Source organism: Molothrus ater, chromosome 11, assembly GCF_012460135.2.
Source record: "Molothrus ater isolate BHLD 08-10-18 breed brown headed cowbird chromosome 11, BPBGC_Mater_1.1, whole genome shotgun sequence".
Lineage (NCBI taxonomy): Eukaryota > Metazoa > Chordata > Aves > Passeriformes > Icteridae > Molothrus > Molothrus ater.
The window spans coordinates 7,266,730-7,286,901 of NC_050488.2; the positions used below are offsets into that span (position 1 = coordinate 7,266,730).

At 45.4% G+C, this 20,172-nt stretch overlaps 1 protein-coding gene across 3 annotated transcripts; it reads left to right on the forward strand.

Annotated features, from left to right (window-relative positions):
* The first annotated feature begins 68 nt into the window (after positions 1-68).
* TMEM40 (transmembrane protein 40) lies at positions 69-20,147 on the forward strand. 3 transcript variants are annotated; one of them, XM_036391004.2, is made up of 14 exons: positions 69-6,480; positions 7,208-7,423; positions 10,297-10,353; positions 10,962-11,101; positions 11,653-11,806; positions 13,121-13,228; positions 13,723-13,776; positions 14,650-14,685; positions 15,723-15,755; positions 17,110-17,175; positions 17,459-17,530; positions 17,611-17,685; positions 18,312-18,374; positions 18,814-20,147. In XM_036391004.2, exons 3-14 carry the CDS (start codon positions 10,305-10,307, stop codon positions 18,831-18,833), a joined length of 870 nt encoding a protein of 289 aa, XP_036246897.1. In that variant the 5' UTR covers positions 69-6,480; positions 7,208-7,423; positions 10,297-10,304; the 3' UTR covers positions 18,834-20,147. The 3 variants fall into 3 exon arrangements, with proteins under 3 accessions (XP_036246897.1, XP_036246898.1, XP_036246896.1); XM_036391005.2 differs by having other exon boundaries at positions 7,329-7,423; XM_036391003.1 differs by lacking the exon at positions 69-6,480 and having other exon boundaries at positions 6,493-7,423.
* The last annotated feature ends 25 nt before the right edge of the window (positions 20,148-20,172 follow it).

Genomic DNA, 20,172 nt, shown 5'->3' on the forward strand with positions numbered 1-20,172 from the left:
CACCGTCCTGGATGTCCAGAGCCTGCCCTTCCATCCGCCTGACCCACGGGGTTTGGGCACACGTTCCTCCCCACGCGTGGGGGCTGTACCACAGGGGCTGCGGGCCAGGCTGTTGTCAGCTCCTGGAGGCACCTGACTGGCCTTTGGGGCGCTTTGTGCTCCTGCTGGGATCATAGAAAATCTGGTGATCCCTAAGGTCTGGAGGGTGTCTCAGCCTTCACATGTGCACATGTCAGGGCAGTGTGGGGACAGCAGGCTCGCCTGGCTGGTGCACATGCCACAGGAGAGAGCCTTTTGCCAGCACCCAGGAAGAGGTGTTTCTCCTCTCTGCGAGGCAAGTGGCAAGGAGAAGGAAGTCTCTCAGCCCTTCCCCACCACTCCTCCATTTATCTCAGTTTTTCAGTGGGCATCCAGATCTGCACATTCACTGCTCATATTTAGTGTTTGTTGGGGAGTCCATGGAATTGATATCAAGAAAGGTTTTATTACTTCCCAGCAGGCTTTAAAAGTTTTGGTGTATTTTCCAACTGTAATCTTAGCTTTTTCATGATGGCACTGTCATGCCTGCAGTGTTTACTGAGCACCTGAGTTACTTAATGTTTGTTATATTTTTGATGCTGTCTGACATCAGCCGGTTCCTTGTTGATGTAGGTCCTCCTCTGAGCTCACAGGTTTGTTCTCCATAGGAATCTCTGTTTTCCATTGTTTGAATAAGTGCTCCTCCAGCTTTTTCCTCAGCTTTCATGGTTACTGTCATTTTGGGCTGCACATCAGGGAGGCTTGGCTGCCTTTGGAGCACAGTACCTGTGCAAATGAGTGCTTTGTAGTAGCCCTGCAGTGAAGTGGAACAGCCATGGCTCACTGCTGTTGGGTGTAGGGGCCATATCAAATTATACTGTTGTCATAAGAAGATTGATAGATGGAAGGAAAGCAGCTCTCCCTTGGCTCCAAGGTGGCTGCTCTGTAGCCCAAGTACATCAGAAGTACTGCCATGGCCCATGCATTGCTTACTGTGCATGTGCTGGAGTCCTGAGATCTCCATCATTGGAGATAACTCAGTATTTAAACTCAGTATTTATCTGGAGAAGGCCCTGAACTAATTGGATGTTGAAGTTAGCCCTGCTTTGAATGGGATGGGGTTGAGGCAGAGACCAGCAGAGGTTCTTGCCTAAATTATGCTAAGGTTCTTCAATCCAAAGACTGAATGGGAGACAGGGTACCACAGACAATCCCTGGCACTGTGTCTGTACTGGGCTGACCTCTTAACTCGAGATCCATTGCTTGTTTCTGTTCCCAGCTAGTAACATGGTGTGTCTCAATCCCTTCCTGGTCTCCTGACTGCCTGTTGGAATGGCTCTTTTTCCTCTCATACCAGGATTTCTCAAAGGAGTAGGATTTGCCACGCAGTTGGGGCAGTCTGCTGGAAGGTGCCACTCCCCCCAGGATTTGTGCTCTCACAGAGCTTCAGCACTGTGGGATCAACCTGTCTGGTTCATCTCCCAGCAGCAGGGATGCTGGGCAGCTCACTGCACTACAGAGTTCTGCCCTTTTCCTTTCAAGGAGTCTTACTAGTTCCCTAAGGAGCCAGGTTTTCTGGTTGGGTGCTGCTTATTCCAGGCTGTCTCTGGGAGGTGAAGCCTCCTGGTCCTCAGGCTGGTACTGCTTCCTCCAGCAGCTGCTGTGGCATGCAGCCTTTGATACAGATGGAGCTTTGATACATTTCATTATTTTAAATACTGGGGAATTCTGTTTGCCTTTTTTCTTTGTACTGTATTTTGGTTTTTGGTTTGTTTTTTTGTTTTTTTTTTTTTTTTTTAGAATATGATGCCCCAGGAACCCACATTAAACTTTTCTGGAGTGGATTTGTGTATTCTAATTTAGATGATTTATGTGGTATGTTAGTGGTGCTGTTCTCCCCACCACACATTTAATGTAGCAGAGATGGCTGTGTCCTCTATGTCCTGATACCATGCTGTCCTCATCTCCTGAGAGGGCTGGGTGCTCTGCTTATGGTCATCAGAGACCTGATGGTGGTCTGAGACCTTTTTCCAGAGTCTGAACTGCAGAGAACCTGGTTTGCAGCCCCCTATGAAGGTGCCAGAATTGACCTAGAGAGCCTGAGCCAGTCTAGCTTGAGAAAGGTTTGTCTGTCTTGGATGACAGACACTGGGCTTGTAGTGCTCACTGCCTGCTGGCCAGGCAGCCAGGCCTCATGGAGTGATTGGAACAGTCCTGCAGTGCTCATTAGGGGCTCCAAGGTTTGGGAATGAGCTGTAGTGTTTTGATCTGGGTGGAAGACATGGTGTATTGGCATCACCCTTTGTGTGGTGTCAGCAGAAGTAGAACTTGATTCAGATCTAGAACTTGATTCAAGATTTGCATAAGCCAAAAAAGTTTTAGTCTGATCCAGAGTACATCTTTTAAGATGAATGGATTGGACCAGATTTCTCAAATAGTTCTAGCTTTTAGTAAATACCCTTTGGGCTCTCAGTGCCTACTGTGAGCAGACCCTTGATTTTAGGAAACAGTTTTAAAGTGAAATGTACCTTCATCCCCTTTATGTTGCAGGTGATTGAACCTGATAATTCAGTGAGCTGAGGCCATTTCAAGAGAGGAGTGTTTTAGGACACAGCTGAGTTGTTGAGGGACAGCTGCACTTTGATCCTAAGAGCTTTGCAAGGCTGAATTTTAAAAATCCCAGAAGATGGTGTCTGCTTGCATCCTGGTGCCAAGGCACCGACAGCAGCTGATGTCACTGGAGTAGTTGTTTCACGAGGAGAAGATTGGCCCTGCCAGCCTGGGATTGCTGCTGCTCCCCAGGTCAGTGAGATGGGAAGGTCACAGGAGTGTGGGAGGTTTTGTGTCCAATTTCCAAAAGCTGCCAGCAGTGCTGCTCTGAGCTCTGCACATCCTGGGAGCTGGAAACTTGGCCTTGGAGTACATAAAAGCATTAGGGTGGCTGTACCCTGAGCTCACCTTTCCACTTACCTTCCCCATCCCTCTCTCCCTGTTCATTCTGACACAGCCTGTGTGTTTTCACTTTATATCACAGAAGTGTAAAGCCAGTCGTTGACAAAACCCTCTTTTTGGAGGAAGAGAGGATTATTGTTGGGTATGTCCTGGAGCAAAAGTTTGAGAATAATGTCCTGGGGGAATAATGGGCAGATAAAACTCTGAGTCCTGCTGACTTCAGTCAGGCCTGTGGGAGCTCTGAGGTTCACCTTTTCTGGAGGATGTCCCAGCCAGTTTGGTCAGTGCTGCACAGAGCTGCTGGCCCAGCCCCAGCCTGGCTCTGTGACTCTCCCTGTGTTGCCCCTGTGCCACCAGGTAACCCTACCAGGTAACCATCCCGTGCCTCCTTACCTTTGTAGGCTGTTCTGCTTCCTGGCCTTGCCATCTCCTGGCAGGTACACTGGTGACAAAGCAGTGGGGACAGGTCACAGCCTGCCTTGCTGACAGAGTTACAAAATGGATCCAGGACCAAACCCATCCCACAAAACATCAGGATTAAATATTGAAATCCTTGGCATTGCCTGTGTGCTTAAGAGTGCTGAGGAAAAGGGCTTTATCAAGAGGGAGGATCAGCTGAAGCTGGGAATTGTCCCTCAGGCTCGTGGTGCTTCCCAGGGAGTATCTGTGCTCCCCTGCCTTTGGCTCTGCTTCCATGAGGCATTTCCAGCCCTATTGCTAGACCAGAAGACTGGGGATGGAAAGGGAGCCCAGTGAACTGGGAGAACAAGAAAAGGAGAGGAGCAGATTTTTTTGGAGGTTGCTCATGGAAGCAGTTCTCCAGTTAGGGCAGTGTTGATCTCTGTGCTTGCTGCAGCACTGCTCAGCCAGGGCAGGGGCTGGGAAGGGCTCACTGTTCCCTACTTCTGTCAGCCAGCAGCCTGTCCTTTTTGGATTTGTGCTTTGTGTTGGGGCTGCACTGTCCATCCTACTGATGGGCCTGGGCTAAAGCAGCCAGACTGTAACTGAAGAGGGCCCTTGTAGCTAAATTGGAAGGACCAGCAGCCAGTGCTCCAGAGGCCAGACACCCCCTCCCTCTCATTCCTCAGAGCCAGTAATGTGCTGATCATAATAAAAGGGAGCTCCCATAAGGAGGGAATTTCCATCATTACCTGCAGCCACTAAGGGGAGGATCCTGTGCTTGTCAGTACTGGAAGCACTCACTCTTCTGCCTCGGGAGCTGTTGATAGCAGCACCTGAGAAACTCAGTAATCCTCCAGGAAGTGAGTGATACATCCTGGCCTTTGATTTAGCCTGCTCAAATAGGCCTAGTTCTTAAATTTAACAGGCTTTAGCAAAAATTGTACTGTGTTAATTTAAAATAGTAATACAATGAATTATTTATTATGGCAAGTAATTCCACAGAAGGATACAGAATGAGAAAAAAATTTCCAAAAATCTTAGTAAGGTACAACATGATCTACTCATATGATTCCACAATTTCATAGCAAAATCTCAGGCTTTGTTCCAGCCAAAAGCAAACATCTTTGACCTGATTTCAGCATAACAGGGTGTTACTGGTTCAGTGATGGTCTGGAAGGTTAGGGAGTGGGTTGTGTACAATGTTTGTTGCTTTTTTCTTCTCTCTTAAGTCTCATAGTTTAAAAGCAGAAAGGTAGCTGTAAACTACCTGGAGCCTGCAAAGTACAGCTGGCAGTGAGGTATAATCCCCCTGCACTTACCTATGCTTCACAGGATCACAACAATTGTTGAAGCAGACTTTATTTAAAGCAAAATAAGTGGCAAGTAAGTAAGTAGCACAGGAGGGAGTAATTTAACCAACCCATTGGATGAAAGTCAGGGTAGGGCAAGAGGAGTCATGGGACTGTTTAAATCTGTCAGAAATGTGATGACATAATGAGCAATAACTACTCTATGTTCCATCACTGGGCCCCTCCTACACTCACTTAGCAGTATTTCTACATTTCTCATGCAACCTGCCTGTGTGACAAATCCACACACACGTTGCACCCAATTAGTGTCAAGCACAAGAGCTGCTCTGCCTGTGTCTCACCTCTCTAAACCCCTCCTGGAAGCAATTTTCCCAGCATACAAAGAATAAATCACCATTCTCCTTAATCTCTCAGAGGACAGATCCCAAATAAGGGCCAGGTAAATGCATGTAATACATGATAAAGCATTACAATCTTCCCAGCAGTAGATACAGGATATTAGCTGCTTTAAGTGTTCAATGCTACATGTAATTAAAAATGGCAGGGGAGGTGAGACAAGGCACTTGAGTAGGCACTTGTAGAAAAGTAGTGGAATATCTGGCTTAAAAACCACAAACCTCAATCATTTCTCCCTCTAAAAAAATAGCAAAAAACCACAGCAAACAGCGAAACAAACTGGAAAAGAAAAATAAATGCACACCTACTCTAGGAAGTATAACTTACTTTACCTGTCTCCCAGTCACTCCAGAAGCATCAGGAGATAAGGAAGTGAGGAGAGCAGAGGGAGGGAGTACAATCCTTCCTGGGGTACCAACTGCACCAGGGTCAAACCATTAGCTGAATTTGACAAATGACTTACATGACCACACCTTGTGTAACCAGCAGCCACTGTGCTATTGGAGTGTCCCAAGGAGTCTCCTTTGACACTGGCTGTCACTCCTCACATACATTTTCAGGTGAACAAACATCTGCCACCTTGTGCTGTGGTGCACTGCAGGAATTTGCCCCCTCCTTTCCTACTTTTGTTTCATTGTGGTGAAGATTGGCTGGCTCAGAAATCATCCCTGCCAGTGAGGGAGCAGCTGTCCTGAACAACAGACAAACAGCCCCAGGGCTGCAGATACGTTGTGCTGTAAGATGAGTGGCTGAGAAGGGCTGGAGGGGAGCACCAATGACCTTACAGTGGGTATAGGATGAGCAGAGGCTCTGTGTTGTCAGCACCCTCTGTGGCTGCTGGGGACAGGAGGTGTGGAGGACATGTTTCCCTTTGCTGCCACTGGCCCAGCTGCACAGGCAGCCCCCCTGTGCCATCCTGGGATGTCCTGAGCAGGAGGGGAGCATGCCTGGCCTTCCACACCCTCATCATGGTGTCCTTGCTTAGCTTTAGCAGAGCCCAGGGCCTCTTCCCACAGAGTGGATTCTACATCCCCAGTGCCTTCCTGATGTCCCAGGGAGGCCAAACAAGTGGGGCTGGGTCTCCAGCCGGAGCAGGGGCTGTGCTGGAGCAACCACGGGCAGGAGTGAGGGGTCCTGGCTGCTGAGGGCCATTACTACCTGCGGCGGGCTGGGACCTGCACAGCTCCTCACTCTGTGCCAGTGGGACTGGCCCTTGGCCACATCCCCTGGGCTCAGGGACATGGGAACACACGCCTGCAGTGTGACCTCAGCAGCAACAGAGAAACGGAGCCGCCGCTGCTCACCCGTGAGTCAGGGGAGGCCACGTGAGGCCCCGGCCCTGACGCCTTCCCTGGGCTGGGATCCCTGAGCCAGGATCCTGAACCACCACACAGCCGTGCAGGTGAGTGCTGGCGAGGGGCTCAGGAGCTTCTTGGGGCCAAGCCTGAGGGTGCTGGGGGGCTGCCTGCTGGCTCTTGGTACTGCTGGGCTATTGGTTGCTGTTTGAGGCACCGAGCCACTGTACAGGAAAAGGGTGCTGTGGGGATTACAGGACTTCCCTAGAACCTCTCTTACTGACTCAACTGGAGTCTTTTTGACTCAACTTCCCCATCTTTTAAATAGTTCTTTTTCTCTAAAATCCTTGCAGCAACCCCAACACTTTATGCAAAGAGAAAGATTTGTTTGCCTTAATTTTACTCAGGCTACGAGCATTAACATTTCTGGCTTCTGATGCATTAATATTCTTCCTTCAGAGCTTTACAGCCATCACAGAGAGGCACAGGGCGTGAAAGGAGAAACACAAACTGAGTAATTTCATATGTTGCATGTCAGTGCTTAAGGCAGAGCTGGAAAATGGGCAGCAACATCCCCAGGGCTTACAGGTGTGGGGCTGGCAGCAGTGCAGCCACCGTGTCTGGGCCTGCTGTGAAAGCCAGGGGAGGAAGGAAGTGCTGGAGCTGTGGCAAGGAGTGCATGGGCTGTGCCTGCTCCTTCCTCACCCCCATGGGGCTGTCAGAGCTGGGGAGCTGCCCTTGCTGTGGTGACATGCACTTGCTGGGTCTCTCTACATGCCTGTGTTCAAGGAGAGTGAAAAGTCCAAGTTTTGCTACTTCTCTGTCACATTTCAGCTGCATTTGACAACAGGAAGGCAAGCAGAAGGGTAGCAGAATTATTACCACAGCCTGAGGAGACTGGAGCAGGAAGGGTTTCAAACGGAACTGGTGTGGATCAGTTTTTGTTGTCTCACAGGAAGAAACTCAGCTTTCATCACAGCTACGGCCCTCCAGGACGTCTTCTTGTGGAACCAGCTGCTAGGACCAACCTAAGACTGCTAAGACTTGCAGGTGTGCTTTAAGAAGTTGGTTTGGTTTGATTTGAGAGAAGGGAATTGAGGGACTTTATCTTTAAAATAAAATTTAGCAGGTTTAGGTGTCAGCATATAACTTAAAATGAAAGGTGAAAGTAGTTTCAAAGGGAAAAGATCTGGGATTGTCTGATTTTTGTCTTGAAGTTAAAACAATCTTATTTTATTTTATTTGCATTTTTTTTTTGTTTTCCCATTGAGCAATATCCCTCAGATATATTTAATCAGCTAAGCAAAACTTCATGCATGGAAGTTATTAACCTCACTTTCTAAATCTGACTCTGCACACAAATTTTGTTCTAACACATTAAAAAGACCTCACTACAATTAAATTCTGATTTACTGTGAGGAAAACAAGGTGAGGTCTGTTGTTCATGTCATTCCCCAGTGAGCTCATGGCCAGGCTGAAATGCCTGTATATCATCATCCCTCTCTCATTATGAGGTATAATCAACTAAGTCACTTTTAAAACATACAATAATTAGGCACCTATACTTATCCTTTGTTTAGATCTGATTTTCTTTCCAGAAGAGCCACAGGGGAATTAATGTGCATAGTCTAAGAGAAATTAGCTACCCAACTTCCTTGGCTAATGTAAATCTTGGTGACTGACTGGGCTGAGCTGTGCTGGAGGCACAGAAAGGGAGATGGGAGCAGATGCTGAGTGCTCTTGGATCCTCTTGTGGCATCCAGGTCTTACCACAGCAGGATACAAAAGTGCATTAGGCAACTGTGTTTCTGTTGCTGGAACAGCTGAGCAGTCTGCTTGTTCATTTGGGCCAGCAAATGAGCAGTTTTGAAGTAAATCAGTCTGATAGCAGATGAAGATGACGTTAGCAGTGTCTGCCCTGCCTTCAGTGTTGAATCTGCTCTTCCTGTGTGCATGGCAGGACAGGTCAGGTAGTGCCCTCCTGCTCACTTTGTCTTTGGGATGATGCAAAGCTGGGATAAGGCAGCTGCTGTGACAGGTTCCTGGTAGGGGAAGAGCAACCTGCCTTAAAATGCCACTGAAAGTGGCCTTCACTAAGTATTTGGAAGCCCAAAGACAAACCTCCTGAGTTTCATTAGTAAAATATCAGGATACTTTTAAATTATTTTCTGAAATTGAATTAATCAGCTGGGAAAAAATGTTTATATTCAAAGTACTTTTGTTCCTTTAGCTCTTGTATTTTTACCACGCAGTCCAGAGAGAGCCCTAAAGGATTTAGGTTAAACAAGCAACTGTTGCAAGGTCTAAGTTGAGCAAATAGGAAGGCAAGAAAGAGACTGAAAAAGGCAGAAAACCATAGCTGGAGATATCTAAGTGCCTATGAACTGACATTCTTGATTGAGTGGCCAAGAACGAGTCTGTCCAGGGTGTGGTGTGCTGGGTTCCTACATTTCCACATCAGCTGATGCTTACCCACAGAGGGGACAGATGCATTTCCTGCATTCCCTATCGGTGCTCACAGCTCCCACAGGGCTGCTGCCACAGCTACAGCAGCAAAGGCTGGATGTAAGTCAGGGAAAGGGGAAGATCTGTAGACCTTTTGCATAGATACACCACTGGGAATAATTTCAAAATGTTGTTAAAATATTGTTCTCTCATAATACACTTTGGAGGCAGGTAAGCTGAGTTTTCTGAGCTGAGCACTGAAAGTGGTTATGTAATTTTCCCAGAAGTCTTTTGAAGTCTGTTTGTGTCTAATTTCCTCTGTCTGAGAACTGACACCCTAAAAAGTTGTTCTGTTTGAGTGTTTGCTTATGTGTTACAGTATCCTTCTGAACATATTAACTGACCTGTTTTGGGTTTTGTATTAGAATGTTTTCTGGACTGATATGACTGTCTTTAGAGAACTGAAAGTGCCAGTAGAAAAAGAAACATGTTTTCCTCTGGAAGTTTGAAGGGTATACTTAGTTTTCAAACTGCTTGATTGGAAGTGTTTTGTTGAATGGATCCAAAAGTCATATTGTAAGAAAATGTGTGGACATATAAACTGTTTTACTGTTGCATCCTGCATAGTGGAAACTGTGCTTTAGGCTCCCCAAACCCCTTCTTTTGCATCTCTCAGTACAGCTGTTGGTTGGTTGCAATGTTGCACGAGGGGAGATGCATCAGTGCAGAATGCCTGGACCATGCTAGGCAGAGGCAACAGTTCAGAACCACAGCCACCAGAAAATGTGCACCATCAGAATATTCCAGCCTCAGCCCAAAACTTCTGTGGCAAGTTTATCAAAGCAAAAGGAAATGCTTAATTTTGGAGATGTCAAAACATTTGTTTCTGTGGCAAATACCAGTAATTAGTCTGGGATCAACACTTAAAAGTTTGTGATTCATAAAGTTAATGGAGATTTCCTTTGCATGACAGCTTGGGAAGACAGATGTTGAAGTATCAAAGTCTTCTGTGAGGCAAGAATTCAAAAGTCTTGTGGGACTTTCCTAGGAACTATTTCTGTTCTTTTTCCTGGCTGATACATTTTAAGTATTAGGATCTAAAAGGTACAGGATAATTGCTCTGTTTCATGAATTGAACCCAGCCTATTAGGTTACTCACATCTGTGGTAAATGTTTAATTAGACACCTTGGTAGCTTTACAAAACAACAATGTCAATGATCAAGTCTGACTTCTTTTTGTTTTACTCATGATGATCAGACTTTTGTTCTTTCCTAATAACCAAAGGCCAGTCGGGCTCACTTGGAGGAGTCAAGAATTGGGTCCCAGGAGGGTAAATGAATCATGATGTGAAACAGAGAAGTGATTTCAAAACTGAAAGGCCCAGAGAGAGACACTGTGTTTGCAGAAAATCATAGACAGAAAACCAGGAAGGTCAGTGACCTGATTCTAATTGTGCTTTTTCTCCCCTTTCAAACAGGCACAGCAATGGAGAATTTGGATGTCCCAATCCCAGATCTTACTGAAGAACAGCAAGGTGAGGGATGCACACAAAGATCAGAGCTTTGGCTCATGCACAGGGCACAGCACTGTTTGCCAGGGTGGACATGAGTCCATGAAATCTGTTTCCTCTGAAAACACACCCTATCCATCCTTGCTTGTAAAAGAGAGACCAGCACTCAATTCCCAGCTCTTCCACAGGTTCCTGTTAGGCTTTGTGCACATGCAAGTGGGAATTTAGGTACATGAAGCAGACTTTACTGTGCATTAAATGCCTGATGAGCAATCTCAGTGCCTTGGTATCCAGTCCTTGGGGTCTTTGTGCCTGTCTGTAGAACAGCATGGTCAGAATAAACACATGTAAACAGCTAGGAATACTTTGGGAACACTTGCCATGCTTCTGTAACTGAGACAACAGCATCACAGAGACATCAGTCATTTGTATGGACTATTGACATTTGTCTGCTGTTTTGTGGCAGACTGAGGTGCTTTATACAATACAGCAGCACTCTCTTTCCTGTATGCTTTTATTGGGCAGTGTGTTACAGCCTGGTGTCTGTCTCCACACCTGCACTGAGCACCACAGGAACACTGCCATGAACCCCCCTCTACTCCTGCACAGTGACAGGTTTGTTTTCCTTACAGACATTTTTCAGAGAGTTTTTGCTGCTGATGCCAAGTACTTGGAGACACATGAGAAAATGAACCAGTCCTTCTGGGAATCACTTGTGAAATGCTTGGCCTCTACTGACCCACCTATCCTGAATACTGAAGAAAAGAACAATGTAAGTTACCAAAGGAACACTTATCCTTGTTATTTTACTTTTCTACTATACTCTGGGGAGAGAGAACACAGTCCCACTAGCTGATGTACTGAAATACATTAGAAGGTGTAACAGGGCACTTAGATAAATGAGGTTCAGGCCACTGCTTTTTGCTTCACTGCTCTCCATGTGCAAAAATAACTGGCTCTGTATAAATTCCTCAGGATCAGCTCAGCTCAGTGTGTTCTAGGCAGGACCATTGTTAGTCATATTTTGCTGTAAGATACTGCAGCAATTGCATGGCCTTTTTCAGACCCTATAGCTGTATTTCTCCAGCTCTCTGAATAGTTAACTATTGCCCACCATGCTGTTTTTCCCAGTTGATGGCTCTGCTCTGAGTTGCTCAATGGAGTTTACATTCTCTTCCCATCTTTGACATGACTCTTTGTCCCTGGTTTTCCCTTTGTATAGTAGGAGCAGGGTGGGATACACTCATTTGCCCATGAAGGTGTGCTTCTACAGGCTGTGTTTTATTGGAAAGACCATTTGCTAGTTACTTACCTCCTTTCCAGCTCCTTAACAGCTGTGATGTCCTCCCTGGAGGCTGTGCTGCCTGCCTGAAAGCCATAGAGAAGAAAGGAGTCAGGGCAATGGCTCTTCTCTACCTTTTGCTGAAGACTTCCAACCCATCTGGGTACAGGCAGCTGCCCAGCTCCAAGGGAAAGGGTGAGTCCTACCTGTTCCTGTCAGCTGTCAGTGGGACTTGACAGCAGCTTGAACACTCTGTTATGTGCTTGGAAGTGATTGTTAGTGAACAACTGAACTTTCTGGAAGTGCTGCTCAGGAAAGGCAGTTAGGTGTGGTGGTAAGGAGAGCCAAAGTTAGTATTTAACTGTAGTTAGACTTGCCTTCTTCTGGAGAAAAAACTACTTGTGTTTAGGGAGAGAGCATGTCCTGGGATGATGCTGCCAAAGAAGTTTCTCTGACTTGAGAATGTTTTCCCTGACTTTTTGCACAGACTGTTATCCAGCCAGCCAGGACCCCCCTGAGCGCTCACAGTGGTAGGAAATCAGAGCTGAGGCAGTGAAAATATTTGTACATATATAATTCCCTAGCAGCATATGTAATACTAAAAGGAATGGACAGGGGATAGCACACAGGGTGCTGAACCTGGCAACAAGATAAAAGAGACTTATTTGCCTGGCTGTGCAGGAAGAAACCAGGGGCACTTTCACTGGGTCCATAGTCATTAATTGTCTTTAATAGATGACAGAGGAGCACTCACTTAAGATGACCCTAAATTTAGCTGGGGACCCTCAAGGACATCCTGTTCCTGCTTCTGCCTTGATTAAACATGTTCCTGAAGGGGAGAGACCTCCCATCCTGGTGCACAGCCCAGCTTTGGTCATCTCCCAGAGCAGGAATGTTGGTTACAAGACCCTTGGGCTGTAAGCAGCCTCGAGGAGCCGGAGGAGAAGGAATCCCATCTACCTGCCTGTGCCCAAATCCTGCACCTCCTGATAAAGAGCTGCTCAGAGCCCCGGCCCTGAGCCCAGAGCTGGGTGTGAAGCTGTTCAGAGTCACCCCCGGCCGCAGGAGGCAGCAGCAGTTGGGATCCTCAGGGCTGTGCTCCTGTGCCACGAGAGGGAGCTGGAGCCGCGGCGTCGGCACAGGGAGCCCTGGCAGAAGTAGCCCAGGGCAGGGTGAGCCACTCCTCTCCTGCTGAAGCATCGTTCAGCTGCTGCTGCTCCAGGGAGTGGGAATTTGCACAGCGGTAACATTATGAATAATTAAACACCAGAATATGAAACTTTAGGTGTCTACCACAACCATTTAAGAAGGTCTAAACTGTAGCATGTATGATGCTTTCATTTGATGCTTTATACTACTACCCTTTGTGTGCCAAAAACACAACTGAAATTAGACAAAGGGTCTGATTTCCTGTCAGGCAACTTTTAATAAAGCATTGGGAAATCTGTAATTGTAAAATAGAAAATGTAGTCACTGATAATGTTTTTTTTTCTCTCTGTACAAAAAAAGATGAAAAATTGAAACTCCTGAAGAGTTTGGAAAGGAATTTTGTATATTCAGAAGAGGACAAAAAGTCTAAAAACTCATCCCAGGAGTCTATGGATGAAGATACACAAGGTAAAGAGGATTTATTTTATTTTCCCTGATACATAATTTAGTCTGACTGCATGTTTTTAAGGATTGACAAAGGAGATGTGGCAATTCTGTAGAGCTCTTAATAAAGTAAGAAATTGTGCAAAAGAGAGAGTGTAGAAAATCATCAGTACCTGATTCATAATCAGCAAAACAGTGGCTGCCACCCACTCTTGTGGAAGTTGGTTTCAGAAGCATAGAAATCTGCAAGATTCCTTCCATAAATAAAGATCCTAACTTCTCTCTACAGCCCTTTATACAAGTTAATCCAACTTCAGGTTTTGCTGAGTTTCACCAATTCAGCCAGCTTTGAAGGGAGCTGTGAGGCAAAAGCAGCCAATAGTGATCCTTGCATTTCAAAGCCTTGATTTTTACCTTCATATGGTTATATTGGGAGCAAACAACTACAGTGCTGTTGTTTCTGATGCTGCTAGCACATTTTTCTTTACTCTGATGAACAAATACTTTCTCTTATCCAGACAGTGATGAGGAAGATTTAGGAATACAGAAGACTGAAGGCCAGTTACTTGGAGGTAGGACAAAGTGACAACAGTATTGGCTTTTACTAGAGGCAACCAATACAAACCAAAAAAGGATTATTTTTTGCATTCTTTGGGTTAGCTGTTGAACAAAGGTATATTAACATGTGTGGATGTAAAAGAAAGACAAGTTAGAATTTGGCTGTAGGAAAGACATTTCCTACAAGATGAAGCTCAACTAATGCTGACACTCAGCCATGCCCTGTGCTCAGAGTTGAACCAGGAAAGCAGCAAAATCTGCTGTTGTGGGAGGAGTCCTTCTGCCTGGGTCTGCACAGCTGCCACTGAAGTGCAGCAAGAGGGTTCTGAAAACATCTGTCACAGCCACCACCTAGAGGGGCTGCAGTCAGCCCACAGCACTGACTGGAGATCATCAGCAAGGGCCACCTTGTTCCTGAGGATTTTCCTTTCCTACCAAAGGAAAAATGGAAAATAAGTACAATGCAGATGAAGAAAATGTGCTGTGTCAGTACATAAAAATACCTATAGAACTAGGGATGTAAAAATGTAAAAGCATTAATATTTTAATTAATGTCTTAAACTGAGCTCAGCCCAAATGTAAGAGCAGCTCATTTAAAATTGACAGAAGGAGATCTAACCTGTCTCACAGGAGTCTGATTCTACCTGAATTATTCTACCCCTCCAGATACTTGGAGAGATGGAATAGCAGGGGGGAAGAATTCAGTCACTTCCCACTTTTTGACTGCATAATCCCCAGCAGAGGCACCCTCTTTTAGTGGTTAGAGTTGGTCTCTTCCTTGTCTCTGTTACACATCCACACTGATTTCAGGGAGCTGATGGGCTGGCACTGGCACAGACACCCTCACTGCAGGTATTAACCTACCTCATCTCTGTGTCATGTTTTAGGAATACCAGCAGAGATGGTTCCCTACAGAGATTCAGGTAAGCACTCCTGGGTCACCTCATCCTGCTGGAATGACTATAACTGCAGTGTCTTCTTTCTGACCTGCTGAGACATTAAAAAATAACTCTCAGCCTGAAAACCCTTGGTTTCCAGTTAGCATGGTGTTGGGCCTGGGCATGGTGCAGACATTCTGTTGCAAGGCTGTGGTAGTGCCTGGCTGACAGCAGTTGATTTGTACAAGGTATTCTGGCAAATTAACCCATTTTTGTAGGCCTGTCAGGCTCTCACAAGATCAGCTCATAGCAGTCATTCTTTAGGGGAAAACCCAGCAGTTCTGTTGGGCAACTGTTCAGTCTTAGCCAAAAAAGCTAGAGGTAGTTTTTAGCATTCCCTGAAGCCCTCTGTCTCCTGCTGAGCAGGGGTGCAAGGCTGGGAGGGATCTGGAACCTGCTTTCTGCCAGCAGTGATGCTTGGCTCTGAGTGCACAGCATTCCCAGCAGGAGCTGCCAGGTGAAAGCCTCAGCAACAGAGCAACAGTGCCAGGCAAGAGGCCTGCACAGACAGGCAGTGTGAAGGCAGACTTCCTCCCACCAGACACTCTGCACAGCCCCAGAATGTTTGTAAAAAGGCCACAGCAGGAAATTGCCAACAGCTTAATTGCATTACTGAGCTCATCCCTCCTGTGCCCAGGCCAAGGCCACAGGATGAGTTAGGAGAGACAAACAGCCCAGTGGAAGCAGCCTTTGGAGAGGACATCTGCTCCACTTCTGTTCTGTGCAGTGGAAAGTTACAAATTGCACCATAATCCCTTGGGGAGGTTTTTGAGTTACCTATCCCAAGGAGCCATAGGAACACCAGGGCAGAGGAATCCACTGCAGGGCCATATTCTCCCCACACTGCCAGGTGCAGAAAGGGTCATATTACTTTTCCCCTTGGTGTTTGGCCTCTCTACCACTCACCCCAGTTTTGTTGCAGATAGGTGATTGCTCACTGTGCTTCTTGGTGCTGAGTATGGTGGGAAGCTCTGTATTTGTATTTTTTCCATCAGAAGTAACAAAACTATATTTCTTTTCAGAGATTGCCAGAAGAGAAGATTCAGATGTAGATGGTGAGTACAAACATGCAAATAAAGAAGTTTATTTTGTGGATGTTCTTTCAGGAGTTTTGCTTAGTGTGGTGAGGGCAATACCAGCTCCTTGATGCTTAGAGATTGTCTAATCAAAAAGTAGAAGGTTGAAAACAGGTAAGAACATGGAATGCTTTAACAGAAAAAATACTGTGCAAGTCATTCCATGATGCCAAGTTACAGTGGGACTGTTACCTTTAGGAAGTAGAGTAATACAGGACAGACACTTGCCATGTGTGAATTGATGTTCTGCTAAATTCTTTATCTATAGATCATTCATACAAACGCACAGGGTTGTATCTGTGAGTCAGAATAAAGCAATACTATGTTATTAATAAGAAAATAATTGAGTTTGCCCCCAAACCAGAATGTGATCAATCCAGACTGCTCAAAGAGGCAAAAAACTGATGCCTGTATCAGGTGACCCAGAGCAGAGTTTCTGTTCAAGGTTTAATTGTTCTGTGGTTCAAAAGCACCACAGCAAAAGTCTACAGCTCATGTAAAGGACCCCTCTAGTACTCACCTGTTCCATCTTAAGAGAAAATTCACTGCCAGGCAGAGGTTGCCAGTGTAGGGGAAATCAGCACCTGAAACTTGTTCTGAATGAACTCCCAAAGGCTTGGGTGCAGCAGGTGCCTCAGGGGCTGCTCAAACCACCAACAAAGAGAAAAGGAAAAAACTGCTGCTTTAAACCTGTTGTTGGAGAGATGGTAAAATACTCAGCTCTTTCTGGTAATACAGGTGGAGAATTTGGCAACTCCACTCATGACAAAGAGCAAACTGCTCTGTGTTTAAACCTCTAAAATACCTTATTTGTTCTTATGTTGTTTTTTCTCTGTGCCAGTGTAGCTGCAGGAGACTCATTTCAGCAGCAGGTCTCCTTTTGGGAGGTGCAGAAGTACTTGGTGTCAGGTGTTAGTAGAGGGATGTTTCTCACACCCTCAGAAATGAAGGGATCCTTTTACTGTAGCTGTGGTTGTGCAAAGCACCCAGGAATCAAACTGAAGCTCCCTTGTACTATGGCTTTACTCCCCCACTGTCATTCTGAGACTATGGCTTGTCGCAGAACAGGCAGAAAAAACCCAGAGTGCTTTAAAACAATTCAGTATTGTTAATACAGCCATCTGGTTATACTTTTTAAAATTCATTTTTAAACCCATGCTCTTTGGAGTGATTTTAAAATAGCTAATTTGATTTTTCTGAAAGGATTCCAGACTAACAAACAGTTTTACATATATTCTGCTCTGACAATCTATTTCAGATACAAAAGGGAAATAAACTTTGAACTCCTTAATTTCACAGTTCCATAGTACTAAGAGACTTCTCTTTTTTGTAGCTTATGAGGAGGAGAGCACTCACCCCCCTCAGTGCACAGTACGGTGGATGGGCATACGGAAGGATGGTAATTGATTTATTAAATCAACCTGATGTCAAACCTGTTGAACCTTAGTCCAAGAATAAGATCTCTGATTCAAAAAATCCTTTATTTTTCCAACATGAGTACTTTGTTGAAGTGCATCAAGGCTTCATGATGAAAATCATCGAGGCTTCTCACAATGTTGAGCCTAGTCCCTGAGAAATCTCAGGGAAATTGCTTTCATTCCATGAGTGATACTCTGTACCTAAAGGTGAATTTGGAAGGGCCATGGCTGCCGTTGTGACCTAATCTTCCCTCTCAATTTCAGATGAATTCTTTCATTTTGTCATTCTTTGCTTTGCAATTGGAGCTTTACTAGTTTGCTACTACTACTACAAAGGTAAGGCAAAATTCAATAGAAGGATGTATCATTGCACTGTAGAAAAATGAACAAAACTAACATTTATTTTGTTGCCTTAGATTGGACCATTTCTCTTGGGATTGGTTTAATCACCTTTGCTTCCCTGGAAACCACTGGGATATACTTTGGTCTAGGTAAGTGTCCCTCCAGCAGCAGCTGTGTCCCTGCTCTAAGGACAAGGTCACACAGTTGCCACAGCCCATGAAATTGCCGGGGCTGAGATTCTGTAACTCACCATGAAACTCCCCCAACATCTCCCAGTTACAGAGGGGATGCAGACAAGCAGCCTTAATGCTACTGAAGGGAGAGGTTGACTCATTTTTCCTTCTCAGTGATCACAAGACCCTGAGTCACCTCTTTCTGCAGCAATGGCCGAATGCTGCGTTGCCATGACAACGTGTAATTTTAGCAGCAAGGCCTGTCTTCCCAGATCCACTGCATAAGATGCTGTGCATCCTGGCTGCCATGCATTCCCCTGGGACTGAGGATGAGCTTGGGCCAGCAGCTACTGGAAATATTAAAACCTGTGCATTTTGAAAATCCTTAAGTTGTGGCTCCCAAACCAAGAACTTGTCTCCTCTGTAATCTCATGTTATCATGGTGGGAGGTTATGGATGGTTCTCTCATTACTCAGCCTGATCTTTGTTACTAATGATGTTGCAGATGTGCTTGTTTAAACAAGTGTCAGTGTTTGGGTTTTGCCATTTTTTACTTTTTTTGTTTTATGGTGCTTATCTTATACCTTTGTTTTCACACCCAGTGTACCGAATTCGGAGTGTCCTTGACAGCTTTGTTCCTCTGATTGACAGATTCAGGCCAAGAGGTAACAGTGCTCTTTTTCCTGACAGCATGTCTTGCCTAGACCTTGGTTTGGTCAGGAATTAAGACCAACTCATTTAAATGACAATTTCCCATCTTGACTGCCTTAAAAAAAGGAGTATTTTACTACAGTTCATTACAGCTGCTTGGGTTTGAAAATTAATTAGTCTTGACTCTTTCCCTGTGGCAGAACATTGTCACATTTTTAATACTCCACCCTGTATGGGGTATTATTTCCTGGCAGTGTCTGTGTAAGAATTCTATAGCTTAAATAAAAACTAGGGGGTGGAGGAGTCTTCACTTGTTGGGTCTTCAGACAGACTCCTGGTTCATGTTTACCCATGTTTAGGGACACAAAACACGAAGAATACTGAAAAGCTGCATGGATACAGTGCAACCTCAACACAGCAGTCCTGACAGGTGTCTTTTTCTTCATCCCACAGGCATGAGGAAAGCTGCCTAGGAGGAGTATTTCAGGAGAGTTCCCCAAACCTGGCTGTCCAAATTTCCAGTACTAAAGGAACTGCTTTATGAGGTGAACCTAACAACCAAATGGCCAATGTGAAATACTGAAATGTGAAACTTCTGAAAAACATTGCTCCTTTCCCTCCAAAATAAACCTGAAACTGGGGTACAGGACCCCACTCTGGATTCTGAAGTGGCTTGGGGCTCAGCAGAGCTTGGAAGACAATGGAGATGTAGCTTTGTGTTCAGTTCCATTGAAATACAAACACAGTCACCTTCCCTGCCCCAGGCAGCCATGGGGTGGTGCATCTCTCATTTAACAAACCACTCCAGTGTGCCTGTGGTGTACCAGAACCAACAGAGCAATGGCCTGTGCTGGCTCTGGCTAAGGCTCTGGCTGTTTCTGTAGGGATTCTGGCCTCCTCCTCCTCTTCCTCCCCCTGGTGCTGCCCAGAGCAGGCAGAAGCCAGCCCTGCTCTCCCAGCTGAGCCCCGTGTGCCGGCCCTGGGGCTGATGAATCGATTGTGGCAGAACTCGGAGCAGTGGGCGGGCAGTGGTTCCACCCGAGGAGAGCTGGGGAGATGTTACAGGCACTAACAGAGTGCTGCAGTAATGAGATTATTATTAACAACAGCAGATTTCATCTTTTCTCAGGGGAAAAACAAAGTGTTTGATTTGACTCATACTCCAACCTTTTTCTTTCTTTGAGTAAAATAAACACAAAACTTTAACATTATAGGATATGTTACACATTGCAAGAATGCAATCATAGGAAGACTGCAACAAAACTACATTTTAAGTAAAAATGTAAGGTCTCATACCCACAGAATGATGAAGGCAACCAGTTGAAAAGAAAAAGCCATAAGCATGGAGTTTTAAGGAAATGTAAATCTGAAAGCTGTAAAGACAAACAGCTCAGAGTATTACAGGAACAATTTCAAGCCTTGCTCAGAAAACTAGAAAGGTTACTTTTTGTTGTATGCAATTTGAAGCACCAGTGCCAGTCACTCTTGCCTGCACCAGTTGAAACACCAGAAACACCAACAGTTGCACTCAGGCCTGCAGCAACACAGCACAGCTGCCACCCAATGCCTCCAGAGCTAAATTGTGCAGGAAGGATGAATATAAATTATTTCATAGTATTTATATGCTCCTTTACATGTCTTTGTAGAAATATTTCACCATCCCAATCTACTGTATATTTTATGTTAGTCTGCAAATAAAGTCTTGCTCAGAGCACTGTAGCCATTCTAGAGGCAAATGGCTTTTGGGTGAACTGAAAACTACAGTCACCCTGCTCTGTTGAAAAGGGCTTTTTTGGTGTCCTCTGCTGTCTA

Excerpts from the sequence above, each read along its gene's own strand:
- TMEM40 (XM_036391004.2), top strand. The coding sequence starts at position 10,305 with ATGGAGAATTTGGATGTCCCAATCCCAGATCTTACTGAAGAACAGCAA. Across the intron at positions 11,102-11,652 it reads ATACTGAAGAAAAGAACAAT|CTCCTTAACAGCTGTGATGT; the intron begins GTAAGTTACCAA and ends CCTCCTTTCCAG. Across the intron at positions 17,686-18,311 it reads TGGGATATACTTTGGTCTAG|TGTACCGAATTCGGAGTGTC; the intron begins GTAAGTGTCCCT and ends TTTCACACCCAG.